This window comes from Patiria miniata, unplaced genomic scaffold, assembly GCF_015706575.1.
Source record: "Patiria miniata isolate m_02_andy unplaced genomic scaffold, ASM1570657v1 HiC_scaffold_6, whole genome shotgun sequence".
Lineage (NCBI taxonomy): Eukaryota > Metazoa > Echinodermata > Asteroidea > Valvatida > Asterinidae > Patiria > Patiria miniata.
This window is the reverse complement of record NW_024037073.1, coordinates 5,033,440-5,056,617: the sequence shown is the minus strand read 5'-3', so window position 1 is coordinate 5,056,617 and position 23,178 is coordinate 5,033,440. Positions and strand designations below refer to the sequence as shown.

General features: G+C 40.5%; 1 protein-coding gene across 3 annotated transcripts in view; it reads left to right on the top strand.

The window, feature by feature from the left end:
- Positions 1-23,178, top strand: part of LOC119742632 (kinesin-like protein KIF16B) — a 76,313-nt gene that overhangs the window by 34,829 nt on the left and 18,306 nt on the right. The window contains exons 19-24 of one of the 3 annotated variants that reach the window (XM_038218761.1): positions 520-657; positions 2,135-2,291; positions 2,751-2,804; positions 3,191-3,752; positions 3,931-5,019; positions 10,460-10,561. In XM_038218761.1, coding sequence (XP_038074689.1) covers positions 520-657; positions 2,135-2,291; positions 2,751-2,804; positions 3,191-3,752; positions 3,931-5,019; positions 10,460-10,561 — 2,102 coding nt within the window. Of the gene's footprint in view, positions 1-519; positions 658-2,134; positions 2,292-2,750; positions 2,805-3,190; positions 3,753-3,930; positions 5,020-6,983; positions 7,020-10,459; positions 10,562-23,178 lie in introns of all 3 variants that reach the window. The other 2 variants (XM_038218762.1, XM_038218763.1) reach the window with 2 other exon arrangements.

The following is a 23,178-nucleotide window of genomic DNA, read 5'->3' as shown; positions in this document are numbered from 1 at the left end:
TGAACCTTTTATTGACCATACTGGCTAAAAACTGAAATGTCATGATGAAGTCAGTGACAGGTAAAAAGTATGTACTGAAATATGTGGATACCTTGGTTCCATGGTCACTTCAGTTTTAACAAAATGTGTATATTTGTAATGGTTGCGAGAAACCCCAACATTTTTTGTGTGTAACCCCAACATATTTTTGTAGTTGTACATTTTTATCTTCAACCTGGCTGCCATAGCACATTGTCTTTACAGCTGTACAATCCAGAGAGTGAAGTTATGGTTGCACATTGGACAGTTTTAACCATTTACTGTATTTGTCTAAACCAAAAATGTATGTTCGCTGTCATTTTTGTTCATGTTTAAGTGCATTCTAAGTTCGATGGAAGAATTCAAAACTCTGAGTGTGACATCTCAAAACTGATTGTTCTATTCATTTTGTGGAACCATTTCCACATTTAAATCCTTAAATGGTCTATTTCTTTAAAAAGATTGAAATATGTTAACCTATTGGTTTTTTTTTTTCTACAGTACTGTTCGGGGTTGATGTGCAGGACAAACACTGCTGGCTGAGCAACAACGGAGGGGTAGTCAGGCTCCATCCCATCAAGGAAGCTGTGTGCTTAGTCAATGGTAGCAGAGTCAGGGAACCGTTACAACTAGCTCAAGGTAAAAAGAAAGCGTGGGCTAAAATGAAGTCTGCATGGAACATGAGAAAAATAATAGGTTTGATTTCTGAGCATGCGAGGGCGCTGTTACGATGTCATTCAGGGGCATGAAAAGACGTGAATCTAAGGTTATTGACGTAAGTTTACACAAATTGCTACAGCTCAAATATTACATTTCTACAATCTTTATTTTATAGTATCACATTTATTGAAGTTATTAAACTGCTTCAATAAGCGTGATTTTTTTGTGTCGCCTAAAAAGGGTAAATAAAGTTTTTGGAGGCACTTAACCAGTCCTGAATTCTGTATGAACGTATGTAAGTTAAAGTTTTGGTTCAGTTTTTAAATTTTTTTTTTTAACTTCTACATACCTCCTTGGATTTTGATGAAACGTGGATACAGTGACCCTTGGTTGTGAAGACACAATTCTTCATGGGATTACTGAGGTCAAAGGTCATGTAGGGGTCATTAGAGGTCATTCTTCAAATATACTTAAATGTTTTTGTCTACAGAATTTAATGGATTTTAATGTAACTTGGATGGAGTGATCCTTGGTTGGGGTTCATCACAACTATTCCGAAATTGGAGGTCAAAGGTCATCTAGTGGTCATTTGAGGTCGTTTAAAAATGCAAACAAAATTGACTTTTTTTTAAGAGCACAAAACATATAGGGATCGACCGCGGAAAATGTTGACACACGTGATGGGTGGATCACTTGTCTAGTGTTTGTACCCTGGAAATGGCGCCCTCATTTGCTCAAGAATATGGCGTATTGGGTTGATGAGTATGGACTCGGTGCGCAAGTACCCCCTCAGTGGTTACAAAGGGAGAGTTAAGGGAGACCACTGGGAGGGACAATTGAACACATAGTTGACAGCGCCTGATGCTCACATAAAGATGCTATGGGTTTGTGCACATTCATTATAAAATTAGTCAGGAGACCTTCACGCCATATGCGTGCGGACCAGTATGCAAGCACGTGGTGTCTCGCTCCCGTGGAACCCTCCTGGGTGGAGAGGGGCAAGTCAAGCGAATCAACTTGCCCTAAGATACAACATATGGCCAGCAGCGGGATTCGAACCTCTGACCTTCTGACCATGTGTCACAGTCACTCACCCTAACCGCTGGGCCTCACTCCCCCATTGCACAGGCTAAATTTAGAATCAGTCATTTCTTTTGATGGATGGGACGGAAAGCCGTAGGTCCCGTGTGTTGTGTAATGCACGTTAAAGAACCCAGTAACACTTGTCGCTAAGAGGAGGGGTTTGCCTTGCTGTTTCTGGCAGTGGCAGCAATTATGCGCCGCAGCACCTAGCAAAAAGGTGCTACATAATGGGTCTCATATGTTCATAAACTTCATTTACCTGGCTTTGGTTGCATTCTCCCCCAGCGCTTTGTATCCTCTGGCAAAAAGCGCTATATAAATACAGTTATTATTATTATTATTATTATTAATTTTTTCCTTACTTTGTGTGAAGGCTGCATTGTGGGTATCGGTGAAACCAACCTGCTGCGTTTCAATCATCCGGAGGAGGCAAAGCGCCTACGCAGAGAATTAAAGTCTAGATCCATGAATGATCTCAGCATGTATAGATCCACTGAGAACCTACTGGCAGCCACACTCCGGAACAGTGGGTAAGATTTAAAAAAAAAGAAGTCTTTTTAATGAGAGCCATTACCGTATAAGTTTGTGTTTACAATTTCAAAATAGCAAGTACTGTATCATTGACCCTTCACTCCTTGATATTTTGTAGTAAGAACTACCCCAGAACCCATAAACTCAAGTATTCTTGGGCTTTGGACATCAATCCAAATGAAACAAAAATGGCTCAGCTGTATGGTACTGTGTCAAACAAGACAAGTAGTGGACCAGGGTAACGTTAAGTGAGCATGTTTAGTGGAATACGGAACTGTTAATACTTGCATCATCATCAATTTTGCCTATTTGACATCAGAATCCTGGAGCCATATTATCACTCATGGAATTGGGGGGTCAAATCAGTGATTTCAATAGTCTGTGAGGTGCAAATGATTTGTCAGCTTTATTTTGTGCTTTTAATTTTCCTCTGATTTGTTTGTTCCTTTGCTTTTTAGAGCTGGCATGGAAAGAAAACAGCAAGAGGAATGGGATAAACTGGAACGCAAGAGGTAAGTTGAAAACAGAATCAAAAGCAAAATTGGATCTTGAACTTAAGTGCAATGGACAAGCTATCCAAAGCTGTCAGCACATTTTGAAAACTGACTTTCACTGACAAAATATAAATGACATTCTTGCATTAGGTTTAGTCTCTCATATGCATGTGAAATCCCAGATCAGTTTCCTAAGTATCAGAGACATTTTTGTTTAAGAATGAAATAATGGTGACATTTATAGCAACAACTTTAAAAAAAATGGAGAATCTGAAGTCAAAGTACAGATCAGGTTTCAAGTAACAGAGATGACGGGGACAATGCATTGCAGTTTTCACAGTTTACTTGTGACTGACTTGTGATGACAAGTGACTTGATTACAACTCTGAATAATTCTGCTTCAGAATTGAAATTCAAGAGCTGGAAGAGAAGTTCAAGCAGGCCGAGTCGCAGCGGCAGCAGTACCAGAAGAAGCGAGAGTCAGACCTGGAAGTTCAGCAGCAGCAGATCGAGCAAGTACGCCTGCAGTGGCAGCATGCCCAAAAGCAGGCCAGCGAGGCGGAGCTGGAGCTTGAAGAAGAGCGCAAGAAGCGGCACCGTCAGAGCTGCGACATCCTGAAGCAGCTGGAAGAGTACAACCGGGAGAAGGAGCGGCAGTGCCAGGAGTTCCAGGAACGCCTGGAACAGCTGAACAGGCAGCGGGAAGACAGTCAGCAGCGGTGCCAGGAGATGGCCGCGACACTGGAGTCAGAGAGGCAGCAGGCCAAAGAGCGGGTCCAAGAGGAGAGGCAACGGCTAGAGGAGACTGAGAGGAGACAGGAGAAGATGCTTCTAGAAAAGGAAGAGGAGCTTGCCGAGGAAAGAGTGAAGCTAGAAGACCGTCTCAGGGAGGAAAGGGAGAGGTTCCAAGCAGAGCTGACGAAAGTTGAAGAGAAGGAAGCAGAGATGAAGGAAGGCTTAGAGAAGGTAATTAAGAAAGGTTTTTCTCTGTCCCCTTGTGGACAACAAATTTTTTGACATCTTTAATGATTCCTGTCAGATTTGTGCTTGTCATAGATCACAGTGGCTTAGCTTTTATTCAGTTTTTGTCAAAAATAGTAAAGAATCATCTTGTAGTGTCTAATGCTGCCTTATTTTGTATCAGGCCAAGCAGGATCTCCAGAAGCAACAAGAACAAGTCCAACGGGAGCGGGATGAAGAACACCACTTCCTGGAGATAGAGCGGGAGAAGCTGGAAGCCTTGAAGGCCAAGCACGAAGTGGCCCGGAAACTAGCCACGACGATGGATGACTCCGTGAAGAACCAGCTGGCCATGGAGAACCAGCAAGTGGCAGAGGCCTGGGCCAACTTTGACAGGCTGAAGCAGCGACAGTTGGATGCTATCGAGGAAGCTGAGAAGAACATTCAGGCGAAGGCAGAAATCCGCATCGACAAAATCTGGCAGAGTAGGACTGAGTTAGAAAATGAGAAGACAGAGCTCAGCATGAGGAAGAGGCAAAATGAGTGTGCAATAAAGGCTGCGACAAGCGAAGAGGAGCTTGCGGATTTGAGAAAGGACTTGGAGAGGATAGAAGCAGCAGAAAAGAGAATAGCTACAGAAAAACTGTCCTTGGAAGCCAGGGAAGCAGATGTAGAAAAGGACATCGAAGCTGAGTTTGTCGAGCTGGAGAAACAGAAGCGCAGGGATGAAGACATTCTGGAAACAGAATGGAGCAACCTGCTTCAGATTGAGGCAGCTAATCTGCATTATCTGGAGCAGGAGCTGTCAGATCGTAAGATGGCCATCGAGAAACAGAAGGAGAAGCTGACCAGCACCAATAAGCAGCTGAAGCAGTTCAACATGACTCGGAGTCGAACGCTCACGTCCCTCAATGATGAGGATGTCGGCATCAAAGACGAGAAAGAGCAGCTGCGGGAGAAGCTCCAAGTCCAGGAGTGCAGCATCCAGGAAGAGCTGTCTGGACTGGAAGAGAGACGGGCAGGACTCAAAGTAAGCATAGTGCAGGACAACGAGGAAATGAAAGAGCAGAGGCGACTGCTCGAAGAAGCCGTAGCCACCCAGAACAGCTTGCGGGAGTCGGAGGAAGAACTGAAAAGAGAAACAGAGAAGCTGACTCATCTCGTGGAGCAAATCTCCCGGGAAAAGCAGGGTTTGGAAGAGCTGTTGCAGACCGAGAGCTTCAGTGAGAGCAGATTCAAGGAAGAGCAACGAAAATTGAATGATAAAATGGAGGTAAGTGAAAGCAACGAATAAAGTCTCAGAAGTTGCATTACATCACACCTCTATTGAGAACACTCAAGTTTGCACGTGCCGATTCTGTATATTTCCTACAATGTCACACAGACAACTTTGCAAATGCCTGCGCCGTCTGGGCAAGCTAGTGATCACTTTTGCCATTTCCCTTCTCAGCAGTACATGGTACATGAATGAACAACCTTCACAATCGTGGTACAAATGAAAGTAGATTTGCAATAAGGCTCTTAAACACTGTTTTAAAAAATTCAACTGTGTAACGATTTCAGACAAAAGTTAGAGCAATATTATCAGTTATACAGTTTTACAAACTGTAACTTGAATTATGTAGAATTCCACTCCTTTGACTTCTTAAAAACTGTTGCCACAAAACAGAGTCACAAATTGTACATCAAATCACTAGCTGACCCAACTGCCAACAAAATGTGCTTTACGTAGCTACACTGGGGGATTTGCCAAGTTGTCTATGTACATCCCCATGCTTGCCTTGTTAATAATACTGAGTAAACCAGTAAAGTTTGCTGTGCATAGTTGCAATAGTGTGTCACAGTTGCAATAGTGTGCAGTGTGTACTTACTTGTATGCATCAGCTCCCCATTTCCCTCAGAGTCCTTGAAGCACGTCAGTCCTTTTTGAAAATTGTTGACATAGAAATCGACAAAAGTGGAAATTGAACCTGTGTCCTCTCTGGACCAGTTTCCAGCAACTGAGCTATCCAGCCCTATATTGGGGGTCTCCAACTCTTGTCAATGTCTGTGCTCATTTGGTGTTAGTAAGAAACAATAAACCGGTATATGCCATGTGGCCAGGGTTCACGCCCAAAGCCACGATGCCAGCAACATGTGCAGTGCTGCAAACTAGTTGTGGGTGAGTAGTGAAGTTTTCAACTCAGGTACTCGCGATGAAATTACTTGCGAGTAGTTGAGTACCTGCGATACTCGTTTCGTGGTACTGAAATCATCGCAAATGGTAACAGGAATCACTCAAGAGAATATAGCCTGCTATTGCAAATCATAATGAAAAAAGGGGCTATGCACTAAATATTGATCACCACCGGTGCTTAGATACTTGGCACATGTAGTACAGTTGCGCTCCTTGACAAATGATGAACATTAATTTGTCCTGTTGGTTTCAGTGTGGTTCCACTTTATTCTTATTTTATTTGCTTCACACTGATTGCTGCAAAATGGCTTGGTAGAAATAAGGGGTTTTCTCTTTGATGTAAATTGCTGGTTCAACTTTGTTTGCACTTTGAGGGGAAAATGTGGGGAAATGGTGATGCCCATTGCTATGCATACATGTAGGTTTTACTTGTCATTGGCAAAAGCTACTGCAGCAGGCTATTGCACAAGAGTAATAAAAACCAAGAAAATTGTCTAGCTTCTTTAAAAAGGGAATTTTTCCCGCATTACATTTTGGACTGAATACCCCATAGAGAGGAATCATAAAATAAGGATAAAAAACGAACATTATGAATTTGTTAAAAGTCGACTCAACTGAAGAAAAAAAATGTTAGATTTGCGATTTATGCTTTTGTTTGAGAAATACAAAGCAAGAAACAAGAAACCTTCTCACAAGGCACTTCATCTATCAGCAGAAACATCGTCCTATTTGCAAAGTAGTGAAAATTAAAAGAAACAGTATCTTACTCAAAGCTTGTACTTGGACTTAGTTTATAGCCAATGTATGAAGTAGATTATGCTTTATCATAAACTATATTTGCAATGTGGAGATATTTTTTCAGCATTCCTAGTCCAGATCTCAACACTTACATACATACACTGAATACTATCAACATTTGACAAAAGTTCAAGCAAAAGCCCACGCTATTTCATGTGAACACTACATTGATCAAATACCATTTTCACACCAGACATGCAAGAAATGTATCCTCCTTCATTGAGAGTTTCCTTTCTTTATTCCAATGCAACCGTTGTCTCCAGAAGACATTTTCAAGTTCAGGGTACATCCTTTTTAAGGTTAGAAAATCACAGCGCATCCAATGTTCCTAAACACCCGGTACTTTTAAAAATTATATGTATTTAAAAGACTTTTCCCCTAGCTTAGTACCACTCATCCAAATTCCTGTCCTTTCTTACGGTCCTTCCCTCTCCATAAATATTTGAAGTACTTGTAGTCCAGTCCTTCTCTGAGTCTGACAAGAAACTCAAATATGTGGTGATGGTGGTGGAGAAATTAAGCCTGAGAAACTAGACAGTATGGTCCAAGAACATGTACGTACACGAATGTTCGTGTTTATGGATGTGGTTATTTGCACAAAAAGGTGCGTTTGTTTATGGTGTAAGTCGAGGACACACACATGCAACATCATCGGTGAATCAAGGACAGGAACCAAATCGCGGACGACCTCGATTAGAAAACGTGTACAAAACCAATGAGAGCTGTTGCGAAAAAGTTAAGGTACAAACAAAGGTTTAGGTAAGAAGAACAAAAGAAAATCCTTGATTTACACCATAAACAAACGTGGGTGTGCTTGTGAAAGTATCCAAGTACGTGTATGTACAAAAAGGGCTCGGACTGGAGTCTGAGTCCAAGTCCTTACCGCATGTTTGGTGTTCATTTCTTGCATTTCATTGCAAGTGAAAGTTGAATCCAATACACTGTACCAAATAGGAATGGGGAAAAAAAGCTGAAGATTGGATGAAAGGCCTGAAAGATGCATTCTTTTTATACCGATGTCTTTCTCGCAGATTCAAAAGGTCTGATTTCAGACTGAAGTCTGAAAAATGTCATGCCTGACCTACATGTACATAACATGTTCACATTCAAAGTGCATCGTACTTAGTCAGCCTTGGTACCAACATGTATACATTTCACACAAATAAACCATACTTAAGTATTACGTTTACACAACTAATAAGAAACGAATCATTATCTCAATAATTTCATCACAGCCAATTATTAAAAATTTCCTAACTTCAGTTCTTTGTTCAACAGACATGTGCATTTAATAACAATTGATCATTACCCAAATCAGTTCTTTTCTAACTGACACAGTGGTTAATACTGATACTGGGTCATTCCATGCCAACTCAACAAATGTTGCACACCATCACCTCTTGGATTTTTTTCTTTTTTGGTGTACTGAAAGATACTTAGGAGAAATGCAAATTCTGAAAATTTGGGGTCTCTACGACTTTTTGTTCTTGCGCAACAGCATTTTGAAATTTGAGTTGGGCGGGGCCAAAAGTGCGTCGCGTCACAAAATTCAATGTTTAAAGGGCCATATATTTAAAACTATACCCCCCAGACATTTCAAACTTGGTAATCTGGGCTATTTTTTGCTGTAGATTTCAAATATTTAAACAGAAAGAAAGTAGCTTGTTTCATTTTTAAGTTAGAGGGGCCCCAAAATGGCCCAAAACCCATCTGGACCAATGTTCGGGGGGGTGTAAGTCAAAAATTGAAAATATTTTTTTCACCAATTTTTTTGCCTGTAATAGCCCCCAATTGAAACTACTTTCATGTAAAATCTTACACTTATATTAACTTCATTGAATGAGATATAGCCCTTGCAAAAAGCAAATTGTTTATTTTTACGATAACTTGACCCCCCCAAAAACCAATGTCAGACATTCCGCACCAAATTTTGCTTCACATATGTTTGAGGTTGGTCCTTAGTGAAGTCCTCTGAAAAGTTTCATGTTGGTGTCTAAATGTCTTCAGTGGATAGCTGGGCTTTATAAAGAGTCTATATCTTACGATGCTGCAGGTTCCGTAACATACAAGTACATGTACTTGTATTTTACGGAACCAGCACAACAAAATCCCTGTTGATAGACTGTTGATAGACTTGGGTCAAGACTACCCATTTCCTGCTCAATAAACAGTTGCTTGTAGACCTATGTGTGCATTATAGGCAAATTAAGTTAAATGACTTGAGAGTCTTATTCTTTCCATGTGCTCATCACACAGCATGCATGTCATGTACATGTATACATTAACCAGTTCTCACTTGCACAGCATAGTATAGCACTAACCTGAACCAAAGAGAAGTGATTCAGTTTGAGTAAAGGGTCTATGGTTTTAACCTGATTGATCTTAGTTTTCATTATGGATAAGGGGAACCTAGTTCATGCAAGAAACTCATCATGCACCAATTGTAGCAGCTGACCTCAACCCAGGAAAATATGTTTGTGTGGTCTATGATGATGTTTGGTACATTGCTATTGTAGAAGATGTATCACAACTTCATGAGGATGTGTATGTCCGCTTCATGTACAGGACGGAATCAACAAATACTCTCTATTGGCCACAAAGAGAGGATAAATGTAACATTCCATTTGTTGATGTGTTGTGTTGCGTACCAACACCAGAACTTCTACATAGCTGTGGAAGGCAATACAAACTTAGTGAGCCAACCATCATGCAACTCATTCAACTTCATCAAAACTACATGACAAGGAATGCATAATTTCACCTGTGAAACTGTAAACAATTATATCAACTGATCAAAAGTCTACATGTACAAATGTAAGCTAAGTTTCATACCCAACTTATTCTTTATGTACCGACTGCTGTTATTCTTGGTACAATGTACGTGTACTTAGTTGTATGTTACGGAACCAGCATCGTAAGATATAGACTCATTATAAAGCCCAGCTATCCACTGAAGACATTTAGACACCAACATGAAACTTTTCAGAGGACTTCACTAAGGACCAACCTCAAACATATGTGAAGCAAAATTTGGGGCGGAATGTCTGACGTTGGTTTTTGGGGGGGTCAAGTTATCGTAAAAATAAACAATTTGCTTTTTGCAAGGGCTATATCTCATTCAATGAAGTTAATATAAGTGTAAGATTTTACATGAAAGTAGTTTCACTTGGGGGCTATTACAGGCAAAAAAATTGGTGAAAACAATATTTTCAATTTTTGACTTACACCCCCCCGAACATTGGTCCAGATGAGTTTTGGGCCATTTTGGGGCCCCTTTAACTTAAAAATGAAACAAGCTACTTTCTTTCTGTTAAAATATTTGAAATCTACAGCAAAAAATAGCCCAGATTACCAAGTTTGAAATGTCTGGGGGGTATAGTTTTAAATATATGGCCCTTTAAACATTGAATTTCGTGACGCGACGCACTTTTGGCCCCGCCCACCTCAAATTTCAAAATGCTGTTGCGCAAGAACGAAAAGTCGTAGAGACCCCAAATTTTCAGAATTTGCATTTCTCCTAAGTATCTTTCAGTACACCAAAAAAGAAAAAAATCCAAGAGGTGATGGTGTGCAACATTTGTTGAGTTGGCATGGAATGACCCTACTTTTCATGATATCTCAAGAACTTTTTTATTGAACTGTATATAATTGTCTACTGAAACCCCAATCCTTGTGTTCCCCCTTCCCCCCCCCCTCCCCCTCTCATGTCATTTCACCCTTGTCTCTTTGCACTGTGCAGATACTAGCCTGGACCCTATGGTGTATTTTATTCTGGGGTGTGAACACATTTACAAGCATGACCCTAATCCTTGCCTTTTCTATGCTGCGTAATCTTGTGAACGTAAGCCCCCCTTTGTTTGTAACCCAATTACAAACTTATACATTGTATACATTTGTTTGTACATAATGGGCGTCTTTTTTTGCTAGTACATGTATGCCATTAGTAGGCACCTGTTGTCTTTAAATTCCACCTGTATTAACAGAAATGCAGTCGCAGGTTGAGCATGACAATAAAGTACCGGGGTAACACCAATTTTTTTGAAGAAGCACTATATGTGGGCCATTCTATAAATTTTGGGTCCATGTTTTTTCCTGCTCCTGTTACATCTGACATCTATGATTTGAGCACTCCTTCATGCACTCCTTCATGCAGTCGTCCTCCGAGACAGATTATGAACAGCAAACTACCTACACAACAAATTTATAATCGTTTGATGTCATTCTTAATTTCTTAATGATTCTTGAACATTTCAAATTACAAAGTACGGTACCAAGGTAACAGGGACAAGAAAAATGTCACACTTTGGACCCTGGAGTTATAGAATGACCATGGTTCTGCTATAGAGTACCGAAGTGTGACGTCGTTTAGAAGCGGGAAGTGTCTTTTACACACATAATTGTGCGCGTGACGTATTCTCTTCGGTACTCTATAGAATTGGTGCACAAAGTACTGGTACCGGTACCCCTCACTCAGCGATGAAGAGTGAGTAAGGAGGGACTCAAATGCCTCGCCACCGTACACTTGGTGCTCATGCATATTTGTTTGTGCACATTCAAAATAAAATTACCGGTAATTGTGCATAAGCAATACATGCATAAGCAATACATGAACTAGTGTATGCATAGATGTATGCAATGTGGCCCTCTAGTGTTCATGCACCTGTCGACTAAGGAGACGAAGACGCCATTTCTGAAATTCCTTAACCCACGATCACCTGTACTACATTGTATTACATTGCTTTTACTCACTGAAGAAGCCATGAAATCATAGAGTGCTTGGGCAGTGTCGGGCGCTGTAGGGAGTAGGCAGTTAATGTATACAAAATCAATGGGTTAATACAAAATTTAAAAATGAAATTCATAGATTGTACTGTATGTTGTTTGTCATGCTCTCCCTGCTGCTGCTTTATCGCATAAGTTTTTGCATTTTGTTTTTGTTTGTTTGTTGCATGGTTGTGTGCTGCCTGTTCTACCCTTTTCAATGTTGCTCAAATATGTACAAATGACTTGGAGTCAGTTGGAGCACACTAGACACAGATTGGTCGAGCCTTTCACATTGTCTCTAAAAAATAAAAAGGATACAATTAATAAAGTACAAATCAAACTGTGATAAAACATACCGGTACTGCCCAGTGGGTGCCAGGGCATTGCTTGGAACCGACACGCTCCAGTCAAAGAAACTATGTTATTTACTGAGCAATAATGGCCAATGTGTGCCAAATGACATGCAATGTGGCATTTGACGGGTCTCAGCTGATCCACTCACTTAGCAAAAATATCTACTACAGGGTGTTCTACATCTACATGTAGATGAAACTTGGCAAATACGTGTAGTATACTCCAATGACAATTAAGGGTCGAACTACGGTCGACCATACTTTGTGCTCACACTTTCTCTAAGAGTTGGTGGATGCATGCATGAAACAGTCAAGGAGTTGGACAACACACAGGCCGTGCTTCATGTTAATGCTGGCAATGTAGTCTTGGTTCAAAGACCTTTGAGGTTAAAATTATCTTTGTACACAATTTTACAAAATCAATTCTCCACTTTACTTGATTCTTACCCACTTTGTTTTACACGATCCCTAGCTCTGACAAGAATCGATTCCGAATTCACTTTTATTTAATTCCTGACTTGCGTGATGGTTGATCAAAAAAGGGACGACCAGTAAATTGTGCCCTCTGTTGATGACAACACCAAAATGCAAAGCCCTCAAAAATGAATCACGACACAACTATCAGATAGAAACGTCTGAGACCAAGACTACTTGGCAGTGCTTTTTTATGGCTTATATACCGGTACATGAACCGGTAGTGCCTTGCAGGCAAGGGCGGATCAATTTTTTTTAGTGTGACTTCGCAATAAAGGCAGGCAATGAGTACACCACCATCTTTTCCTCAAAAAACATTGGTTAAAGTGGTCAGAAATTGCCTCAGATCGCACCACAGAGCATCTAGAATCCAACAATTTTTCGGGGCCCTTAAGCGGGCCCCGAACCCCACGCCATAATTTTTTTGCAAACACTTTTTGGGGATCAATTTTTTTTGGCCCCCCCCCCAAAAAAATTGTTCTGGATCTGCCCTTGCTTGCAGGCCCCTGTGTACTCACAAGCTTACATGTAGCTACCGGGTAACATAATATTCATGGTGGAGGACTACTAATCCTAGGAATTCATTATGGTTTCAAGTGAGCCATTCCTGCCTTGCTTTTTGGTCCATGCTTTACGGTCCCTGCTTTACATGTAATTGTTTTCCTCTTTTGAGTTTTGTGCCCATTGTGCTATAGGCCTATACTTAGCTTTGTTAATTGCATGCATTGTTTTATGCTAATTTTACCCCACCTGGAGCCTGTGAAAATCCAGGTACAAAATCTAGAGGCCTAGTTCAAAAATTAACTACATTGTGAAGATCTATGAACGGAAATATTTTGAACTTGCTGGTATCGTCGCGTCCTTTGGAATTCGGGATGACATTTTCGCTTGGGCAAGGTGCCAGAAGAAATTCTGATACACAGAATTGTGATAGCGGGTTATGTACGTGTATGTACATGTACCGGTATCTAGACAAAGGGCTTATTCTTCTTAACTGCAGTGGACACTATTAATTAATCACTGCTGAAGTATAAATTTGTACCTTACATTGTGCACAGTACTTGTACGTATGTACGTTTGTGTGGACAGGCAGTCACTGCGTTATGGGGAAATGTGTTATTGTTAGGCAAATTAGGACGAGTTGTGGGGACTTTCTGCTGTCCCCACAGTATCTTCGGTCCCCATAGTACCATAGGATAACTCTTGCGTAGTCTCCACAACTGTGGAACAAGACTGCATGGTGTGTGTGTGCTTCAATATTTGCCCCATTCCAGTCATCTGAGAAAGGAACACCATTGAACTACAAAGTACAAGCCACAGCTTTAAAGGGAAAATACAACATTTGCAAACATCAAAAAATAAAACAACCAAATCATTTTGAAATACCTTGCTGGACTGTTAGTGAATGACAGTGTAAAGCATCCTGTAAAATCATGGCACCTGGTACATGTATACTGTCATTTTCAAGAAAAGTGTTATTTTTGTATCAATTTCCAACGCTGGTCGGCCGACCAGCGTTGGAAAAAACTGGCTTTTTTCAAATACTGGCCCTAATTGACCATCGCACTTGTTTGTAATCGATTACACACCTATGAACGGGTACAAGCCAGCTAGACTGGTTCCCTGACCTTACAATTCCCCAATGTATGTAAACCGCTCTGTTTCTTCTTATATGGAGTCAGGGAACCAGACTACAGGGAAATGATTGTTTTTCTTGGTTTTTATAGCATTTTCGAACCCAAAACCTCAAAAAAGTCAGTGTAACAATATTTGCTATATATTTCCAACCCCCCCCCCAATTCCACCCATTTCGGAAAATTACAGCAAAAGCAAATGATGTATATTCCCTTTAAACTGCAATGACGGTATAAAATTCAATTCAGCAATCCCTTTTTGCCTTAACAGTACATGTACATGTCTACATTTACACATATAATGAGTTTTCAGACATATTGTAATTGACCAAGAATGTGAATTGCTGGAAATATTGCAAAGTACATGTCAATGTTGGATTTACATCAATAGACCAATCCACTGAGTCTGTCCCACCCACTGTACACGTGCACAACAACACACCGGCACCTCCCCAATGCTACACTGCGTACTAGTTCCAGCCAAGTGCATCATATGCGCGTTACAGCCATGTTGGGCTAACCTAGGCTTTGATTGATTAAAAAAAAAACAAATTGAGGAGGATTTCATGAAACCTTCCATTACAGTACCTTATGCCCTAATCCATCAAGCTAAATCATGTCGCTTGGAAGTCATTAATACTGAAATGAGTCGTTGTCGACCCCGATCAAAATATATTTTTATTTCAGTTTTGAAAAGAGCATCATCTCAGCATTACTGCTGTGAAAACCGCATGCTGGTACCATCCTTAGTTCACAAATTATGGAAGTCGGAACGCCAAGAGATGTGATGAAGTGATGTGATGAAAGTGGCTCTATTTTGGCCTGTATCTCCAAACGACTCATTTAGCTTGATCACATCACATAATAATAAAAGTTAAAATCAACTATAGATGATACGATAATAAAGAAACAAATAGTCATCAAAACTGACCATTTCAAAAATTGAAAGGAGAATATTGAAATATAAACATGCACAATTGACAACGTAAGTTCTTGGTAATAATTCACACAGATTATATACACAAAGAGTCTGAAGGTGCAGAACATTTAAGATTTAATTCCCATAAATATATACATGCAACCATCATCTATTCATATGCCCCATGTGAATTTGTGATTTGTCAAATTTGCCAAATCCAAACTTGAGTCTGATGTAAATCGCTTCTGATTAGAGAAATTATATTGATAGCTTTTTATATTAATTTGAATGTTATATTAATTATATTGATGGTCACAGGGTGCAGACAAGGGCAGATCCAGAACACAATTTTTGAGGGTCCCCCCAAAAATGGGTCCTAAAATTACGGCGTGGTGGTCGGGGTCCGCTAGGGCCTCAAATTTTTTTGGGATTTTAAATGCTCTGCAGTACGATCTGAGGCAATTTCTGACCACTTTGACCATTTTTTTTTTTTAGGAAAAGATGGTGGTGTACGAAGTGCCTGCCTTTAAAGCGACGTCACTAAAAGGGGGGTTCTTTTTTTGGGGGGGGGGGGCATGGCTCCCGCTAACCCCCCCCCCCCCCCCCCCCCCCCCCCCCGATCTGCCCTGGGGCGCAGATCATTCTTCCATTTAGTTCCTTATGGTCGTATTTTCATGCTGCATTTCTTGACGTTATGAGGTTCCTTCCTGATGTTCCACCTTATGCTTGCAAAAGATCGTACAGCACGGGCATAGTACTTACCATTAAGATTCGACTGGTAACAATAGTTATACCACCATGCCCCGTAGTAATTCATGGCACAGCTACGGGCTGGGTAATTGTCATTGTCCTTGTCTTTGGTTGAGAACAGATTGCCATTGTGCATGCTTGTCAGTGCATCTCCAGCCGTGCTGCTGTCATTATATGAGGCAATTTTGAGCTGATAGTTGTCTCCAGAAATTTGAAATTCTCTGTATTCTGCGTAGACTCTCTCATTGTCCCAGTCCTCTAAATCAACCCGTAGCTGCCAAGTTCCCTGCTCAGTCAGATTGCGCAAGATGTCATTCCCGATCCAGAACTCGCCAGACAAGTTGCCGAAGCCTACCTGGTAGTCGGTCCAGGTGCGGTAGAAGTCAACGCTGCCATCTTGACGCCTCTGGATGACGATCCATCCTCCGCCGTCAGTCTCCATATCGCAGTAGACACGGAGACCATGGCTGAATCCAGCAGGATAGATTGTGTAGATACCACTCACAACATGACCTGCCTCCAGTAACTCCTTGCAACTGTTGTGATGAAACAAAATTGAGGAAACTATAAGCCTACATTTTAAATTATGCTGATATGAAAGATGGCAAAAACAAACTATTTGGGAAAAAGAGTCTCTGTAAAGCTTTGTTTATACCCGTAAAAAAGATTTTTAAATTGTAAAATTACATCAAGCAGAACTCACTCCTCTTTTAAATTTGTGTAACTTATCAAATTGATGAAATGAAGAAATTGCGCAAATTGTAAAATTTAGAAATCAATCAGATCTTACTGAAATCTTTAGATATGTTTCCCACATCACAAACATTGCATGCCTACCTAGGCTTGCTCAGTACGCTGGCGACGTCCCTGTTTGTCTGTATTGCTGATGTAGTAATGCTGCAGTCAACCTAAATGGAGTAGAAAACAATATTATTCGCTCATGCTGGTATTTTGTCCTCTCCAAAATAATTTTGTTCCAGACTGAAAACAACTCGGCCGTGCAAATAGCAAAAACACCATTACTGCACATTTGTAGGGACTGCATGAGTTCCAAAAGACAGTGTTTATAAAGGAAACATGCAATTGGATTTTTATTACTTCAATACGTTTAAAACGGCTTTCTTGCCATGTTACTATGACTCTACACTTCCTTTGTAGCAGAGAAAAGGAGAACATTCAACATTTTAGGTTTTATGGTAATGAAAATTGACATATTCATGAGCCAAAGCGTGATGTCATTCAACGCAGAACAGTAGTGTCTCTATAGCTTTGGGTACAAATATATATCATTTTTTCCTTCATTTTCTTGGAGTAAGTTCCACTTTTTACTTGTTTATCATGTTAAACAGCTTGTTTGGACAATAGTAGTGGCCAATATTTCTTCAAAACCTTTTTGAGGGTAATTTTGAAGGACTAATTTTTGTACTGTTCATATTCACATTTGACAAGGAGTACCCTGTGTGGCAAAAGCAAAATAGCGCCCTTTTACATGTAATCATGAAAAGATTTGCTAATTATTGAAAAATTATCACATTCTTGGTACTTTCAATGAAAACAACTTTTAAGAACTTGTAAATTTTTGCAAAACATAGTAAGGTGCATGAAAACCAGATGAGCTGAATTTCCCCTGCAGTTTCCTTTAAAGTCAATCGATGTGACCAAAGAAATCATTTCCATTCAACATCATGATTCTTTGAGATGAAACAATTGATAAAGGCACTTACAGTTGGTTCACTGAAAGCATAGAAACTGCCAGATGCCATCTTCAGTCCCTGAGTGCTGTCCAAGTCGAGGTGTGACACATTGTGGAGAGCACACTGGCGTGTCTTCAAGAAGTAGTTAGTAGACGTGCAGTTGGGATGATCAAGACACAGATTGAAGCAGACTTTCTGCGTCTTCACGATGGATTGATTGAAACTTGGCATAGCCAAAGCATAGTCGACAAACCCACACATCTGTTGACTACCGAAACTTGGGTGAGCATGCGCCAGTATCCACATGAATGCAATGGGAACAATGATGGAAATCGAATACTGTAACAATTTACAACTAACGGTGGCCATTTTGGATGCTGGCAAGGGCTTTCAATTGAAAAGGCGCAAATTCTTTCAAATCTCAGAGAGAAAATCGTTTTAGTGTTTCTCCATCGACTGTCACACAAGGAGTGATATCTGGTCACACAGGCCTGTATCTCTATCCCAATCATCACTGGCGTCGTGCAACCTGTGCGCCGTTTCGTCCATCATTATCACAGACCTTTTATGCAAATCACGAAGTGATTGTCAGGTACGAAAAATGAACAGTAGCAATAAAGCTGAACATTAGCCTAATCCACCATCCTGCAATAATTTGTAATAACTGCAGAGTGGTAGCATTTGCCCGAGCCCTTGGTATTAAAACACCCAAGAGAACAGAAATGATGGGAAACAGTGGAACGCACGTGATGTACAGAGCTTTTTTCATACGCATTTTGAAAAATTGACAGAAGAGAAAAATTGGTGGCAATAAAGCGGAAAATAAGCCAATTCCACCATCCTGCAATAAGTTGTAATAACTGCAGAGTGGTAGCACCGCATACACTGTAGGTCTGTTTCATATCGTCTTGGTGAGAAATTGTCTTCAACGAAAAATGCCGGGAAAATTACAAGGAGAAACATCTGCAGACATGCGACGAGAACATTCCAATCATATGCAGAAAGTCATATCAGTAAAGAAGCATCTTGAGCGAAAGTAATTCGTGCTAAAAATATACCGCTATTTGCCCAAGCCCTTGGTATTAAAACACCCAAGAGAACAGAAATGATGGGAAACAGTGGAACGCACGTGATGTACAGAGCTTTTTTCATACGCATTTTGAAAAATTGACAGAAGAGAAAAATTGGTGGCAATAACCAACACTTCTTTTTGTATGGAAATACTTTAAAAAAAGGAAAAGAAGATGGCTTAAAAAACACACCAGTTTATTGCTTTAAACGTATAACTTCCGAGTAGATCCACAAAACTCGTTTTACTTTTATGTTATATTGATGATTGATCATACCTGTTCACAAGTCTCAGTAATTTACATGGCATTAAACACCTGAGAAGCATAACATACCAATAGCAGAGATACAGACCATCAGCATCCAGTATGATAGTTCGTCCTGCTTCGATCCACCTCAGCAGCTCTTTCAAGACGGTATCATCCTTCTTGGTTTCCTGACTCATACGGTCAAATTTACCCTGAACGCTGTGGCCGAGTATTGAGACGATGTGCTTCGGTTCTTGGGGAGTGAGGCTTGTTCCAAGCCGGGGCCAGCAGGGGAAGTAATCTATAATGGTTTTGATGCCGCTGTCGTCATACGAAAGCAGTAATGCCAGACATAACCTGAAGAATATTGACTAGTTCGCCCTGCATGAATGGCTGAAACTGATCCGTGGAGCCTAAACTCTTTCCTATGTTGTATGAAGGAATAAGTTTGGCTTCCTTGGGGGGGGGGGTAATAGCTGTGAAACGCATCGAAGGCGCGCCTGTGCTCAGGATGTATTTTGTTTGATGTGTATTTTTTTTTCAAGAATGAGAGGTTAAGGATAAGATTGTTTGAGGCGAAAATGATATAACAACTGCTCAGGGAGGAGTGAGGGTGAATTACGATTTTTATTTACAATTCCGAATATCGGTTACAATGCAGCAAGATCCATTCAATTAACAACTGAGTGTGTAATAAGCTGTTAAATTGCATCACCAATTTCCATTTAATGAATGGCATTTTTCTTCAAGTGGAAAAATTATGTGGTTTACTCCAAGATAGACATGAGAGCAAGCATACAATTGTAATGTGCAAACACAATACACTGTCCTGCTGCTCATAATGCATGCAGCTATGCCCATTTTTCATGGCACTAAGCATCTATTCCAAAGTATGGAAACTGTTTGCTTTTATATGCAGGGTACCAGCTTAAAATGCTATGCAATATATTTGACTTGTGTGATTGGTACTCAGCTAATTTATGCTTAGCAACTCTTTTAACCCTTTGGCTCTTGTATAAAGTTGTATTACGTTGAATTTACACCTCCATGAATCAAATAAAACCACAGAGTGTTCGGGCGGTTGTTGGGCGGTATGAGGCAGGGCGGTTTGGGGCGGTACAAGGTTTAGAGGGGGAAATTGGCTCCTGGGCCCAGCTCTGCTAACTGTTAGCAAACAAATGGCTGCTTACTGTAGCAGAAAATTATGTGCTGATGGTAAGCATATTTCACATGTCAGTGATGAATTTTGGATTTATGTGCGTGCACATACATCCAAGGATGCTCTGTTTACAGGTTTAGCACAAAATATTTTTGTTTGAACTGAATGATGATCATAAGCGCAGAATTCTGTGGTTAGCAGAGCCGCGAAATTGGGCCCTATGACCAATTTCATGATATTGCTTAGCAGGAAGCAGAAACATTGTGCTAACTAAAGCAGAAAATTGTGCTAATCTTAAGCACTTTTTCATGAAGTGGATGTGTTCAATGGTTAAATTTCTATAGTTACATCACTAAGTAAGCAACTTTTTCCTCTGAAGTAAGCGTGCCTATTGTATGCTTACTGCTTATGATCTCCATGAAAAATCGATGGAGGCTCTGTTAGCAGAAAGTTCTGTGCTTAGCAGTGCTGTGATAATGGGACCTGGTCCCTTAGTTCGACTAGACAAGTCAAATCATTGTAGACTAGATTTTTTTTTATCCAAATGAGGCACTGCTGTAATTTTCAAAGAGGAACCATAGTTTGAGATCAATCTTGCTCTCTGTCATCGAATTGTTGGACTGGAATGTTTACTCAGCACTTAACAAAGTTCAGGCTTGGTTTTCTGACATACGTTACCTTGATGATGTTGGCGAAATGGATTTTCTACACACCATTGAATGGCTGAACGAATTAATGCAAATTGCAAAACAACAAGACCATTTAAGGAGCTGCCAAAAATGTCCAACTGATAGTTTAGTTTTCCTCCAGGCAGGATGATCTGGCCATCAAGTTGATTTTCTTTCTGTTGCAGGTCTGGTGCCCTTTTCAACTTCATCTGCAAATATTACTTTGATTTCTAAGATAGTCAGTATTTTTCCTCGGCCATGCTCACCAAAACCTGAAACAAATCAGTGATTTTGACACCAGTGATACAGTGCAGAACTTTGTTATTATTAATCTTATGCCATCTCTTTATTTACATGTAGAAGTCTCTGATATATATATTCCCTGATTCAGGTATTCAAATCTTAGTAAAATGTCATTTTTTGAATCATCAGCCTGGTCTTCTCAAACAAAAATAAGAATTCTTTTGATGAATAACATCTTTGTTCTGAGACTTCAATTCTTCAGACTCTCTGTTCATACTTGTACACATGGCTGCTTTCGTCTTCGGGTCATTCAGAGATTGGAAGAACCATTTGTGTTTGCTGGGCTCATATATAGGGCTAGCCTAGTGTACTCTTGGTACCTGTACTGACTGACGCACTCACTCACTGAATAACTGTCACCTGTGAGCCCGGCAGTGCTATTGTATAGGATTACCCCATAGCTCAACGAATGGTCCAAATCCGGCCCGTTGCGTAGACCAGAAACATGACAAGCCTTCCTGTGAACAGCAATTCCGAATCAATTGAATAGAATTGTGTGTGCTTTGGGACCCGCTTTACTAGGCTTTCACCAATCTCTTTTTTTTTTGGAGTATTAAATCATGTCACTTACATTTTTGCATCCAATTCCCATCTCTAAATCTCCCATCTCACCTCCCCTCCTCACCGCCAAGCATTGTTTTTCTGACAGTAATATTCACTTATTATACCCACTAGACTCTCTGTACAAACAATAGCTAACAGCAAACTAATACCATCACAAGCTTTTCTCATTTGGTTGTGGGCAAATTAATTATGTACCTTACACCACAGATCCACTACACAAGGATAAACAACTCATGTGAGCTTGTGTACAAAATGCAGGGAATGGATTTTCTACTTGCGCGATATGCCGCGTCAACGCATAGAACAACGCATAGAACAATGCGCGCGCGCCATGATCGCCGACAGCTGGCGTCCTAACAGAAATTTGACCACTGAACATGCTGGAAGACCGTAGTCACGTTTGGAGTCTCGCGCATGCACACGCAAGACACCCAGTGCAGTATCACGCATCTAACCGGAAATTCGGGGAAGTCGTTATCCTTGTGTAGAGGATCTGTGCATGCACCTTCCTCCTAACCATAGCCTTGGTCAATGCTCTCGTCGTTATTCGTCCCGTACGCGGTCAATCGTCGGCATATATCCTCACGCGCTATGCACATGCATGTAAAAATAAAGCGCGAACAGCGACCTCATGCGGCCACTATTTTTTTATGCAAATCAGTTGGGGATGATCGATTTGCATAAAAAAATAGTGGCCGCATGAGGTCGCTGTTCGCGCTGTATTTTTACATGCATGTGCATAGCGCGTGAGGATATATGCCGACGATTGACCGCGTACGGGACGAATAACGACGAGAGCATTGACCAAGGCTATCCTAACCAGAGATGCTCATTCTGTTGATTTTTGTGGGTTTTTTTTTGGGGGGGGGGTGTAATCTATGCCAGATTATCTGCTTTTTTAATATGATATTTTGTTAATTCCATTAAGAATTAGTGGAATGGAGTACCGAAGTGAATACGTCATGCGCGCAAAATGTGTGTGAAAGACATTAGCGCGTGATTCAGCCGGTGAACCAATACGCGCGCGTGCTCCATTCGTTTGCACTACGTTTTCTGGTTCTAAATGACGTCACACTTCGGTACTCTATACATGTACATGTCGGTCATTCTATAAATTTGTGGCCCATGGTTTTTCCTGTCCCTGTTACACCAGACATCTAAGATTTTGTAATTCTGATGCACTCCTTAATGCAGTCATCCTCCAAGAGTGATTATGAATAGCAAACTACCTACCCAACAAATAAAACAATCTTTTAAAGTCATTCTTAATGATACTTGAATGGCAAATTGCAAAGTACCAAGGTAACAGGGACAGGACAAATGTCACTCTTTAGACCCTAAATTTATGAAATGACCATATCCAAGCGTTCAGCTGGTTTTGTCTCATTAGCAATCTTGTGGCACTCGGTGCATGTTACAATTTGTTTTCCAAAATCAACTAATCTGTTATTCCTTATTACTGTTCCATTTATTGACAACAAATTCTGTTGAAACAAAAACATGTACAGGTGCCGATGAAAATGGCACCTCAGAAATAGAGGGGCCAAAATGGCATATTGAGTTTTTAATTTTAGGCAACTCGATGAATAATCCTATAGAATTTTTAAAAATGATGTAAATTGTTGCCATCAAAGGAAAAAAGGAATAGATAATTGCCACAAAGTCATGAGATTGAGTACAGATAAAGCCAGCAAATGCTGTTATTGCAGGAGTTAGATTTTGTTCATGCTCACAAAAATGTTCTTTTACAACATCAACTCTTGTTGACTTGCGGTTCTGACCAAATTTTTACTTCGTTGGTGAACCAGATACTTCATCAAGCAAGCGTTTTTGACAGGGTCGTACAATTGTTGATCTTTA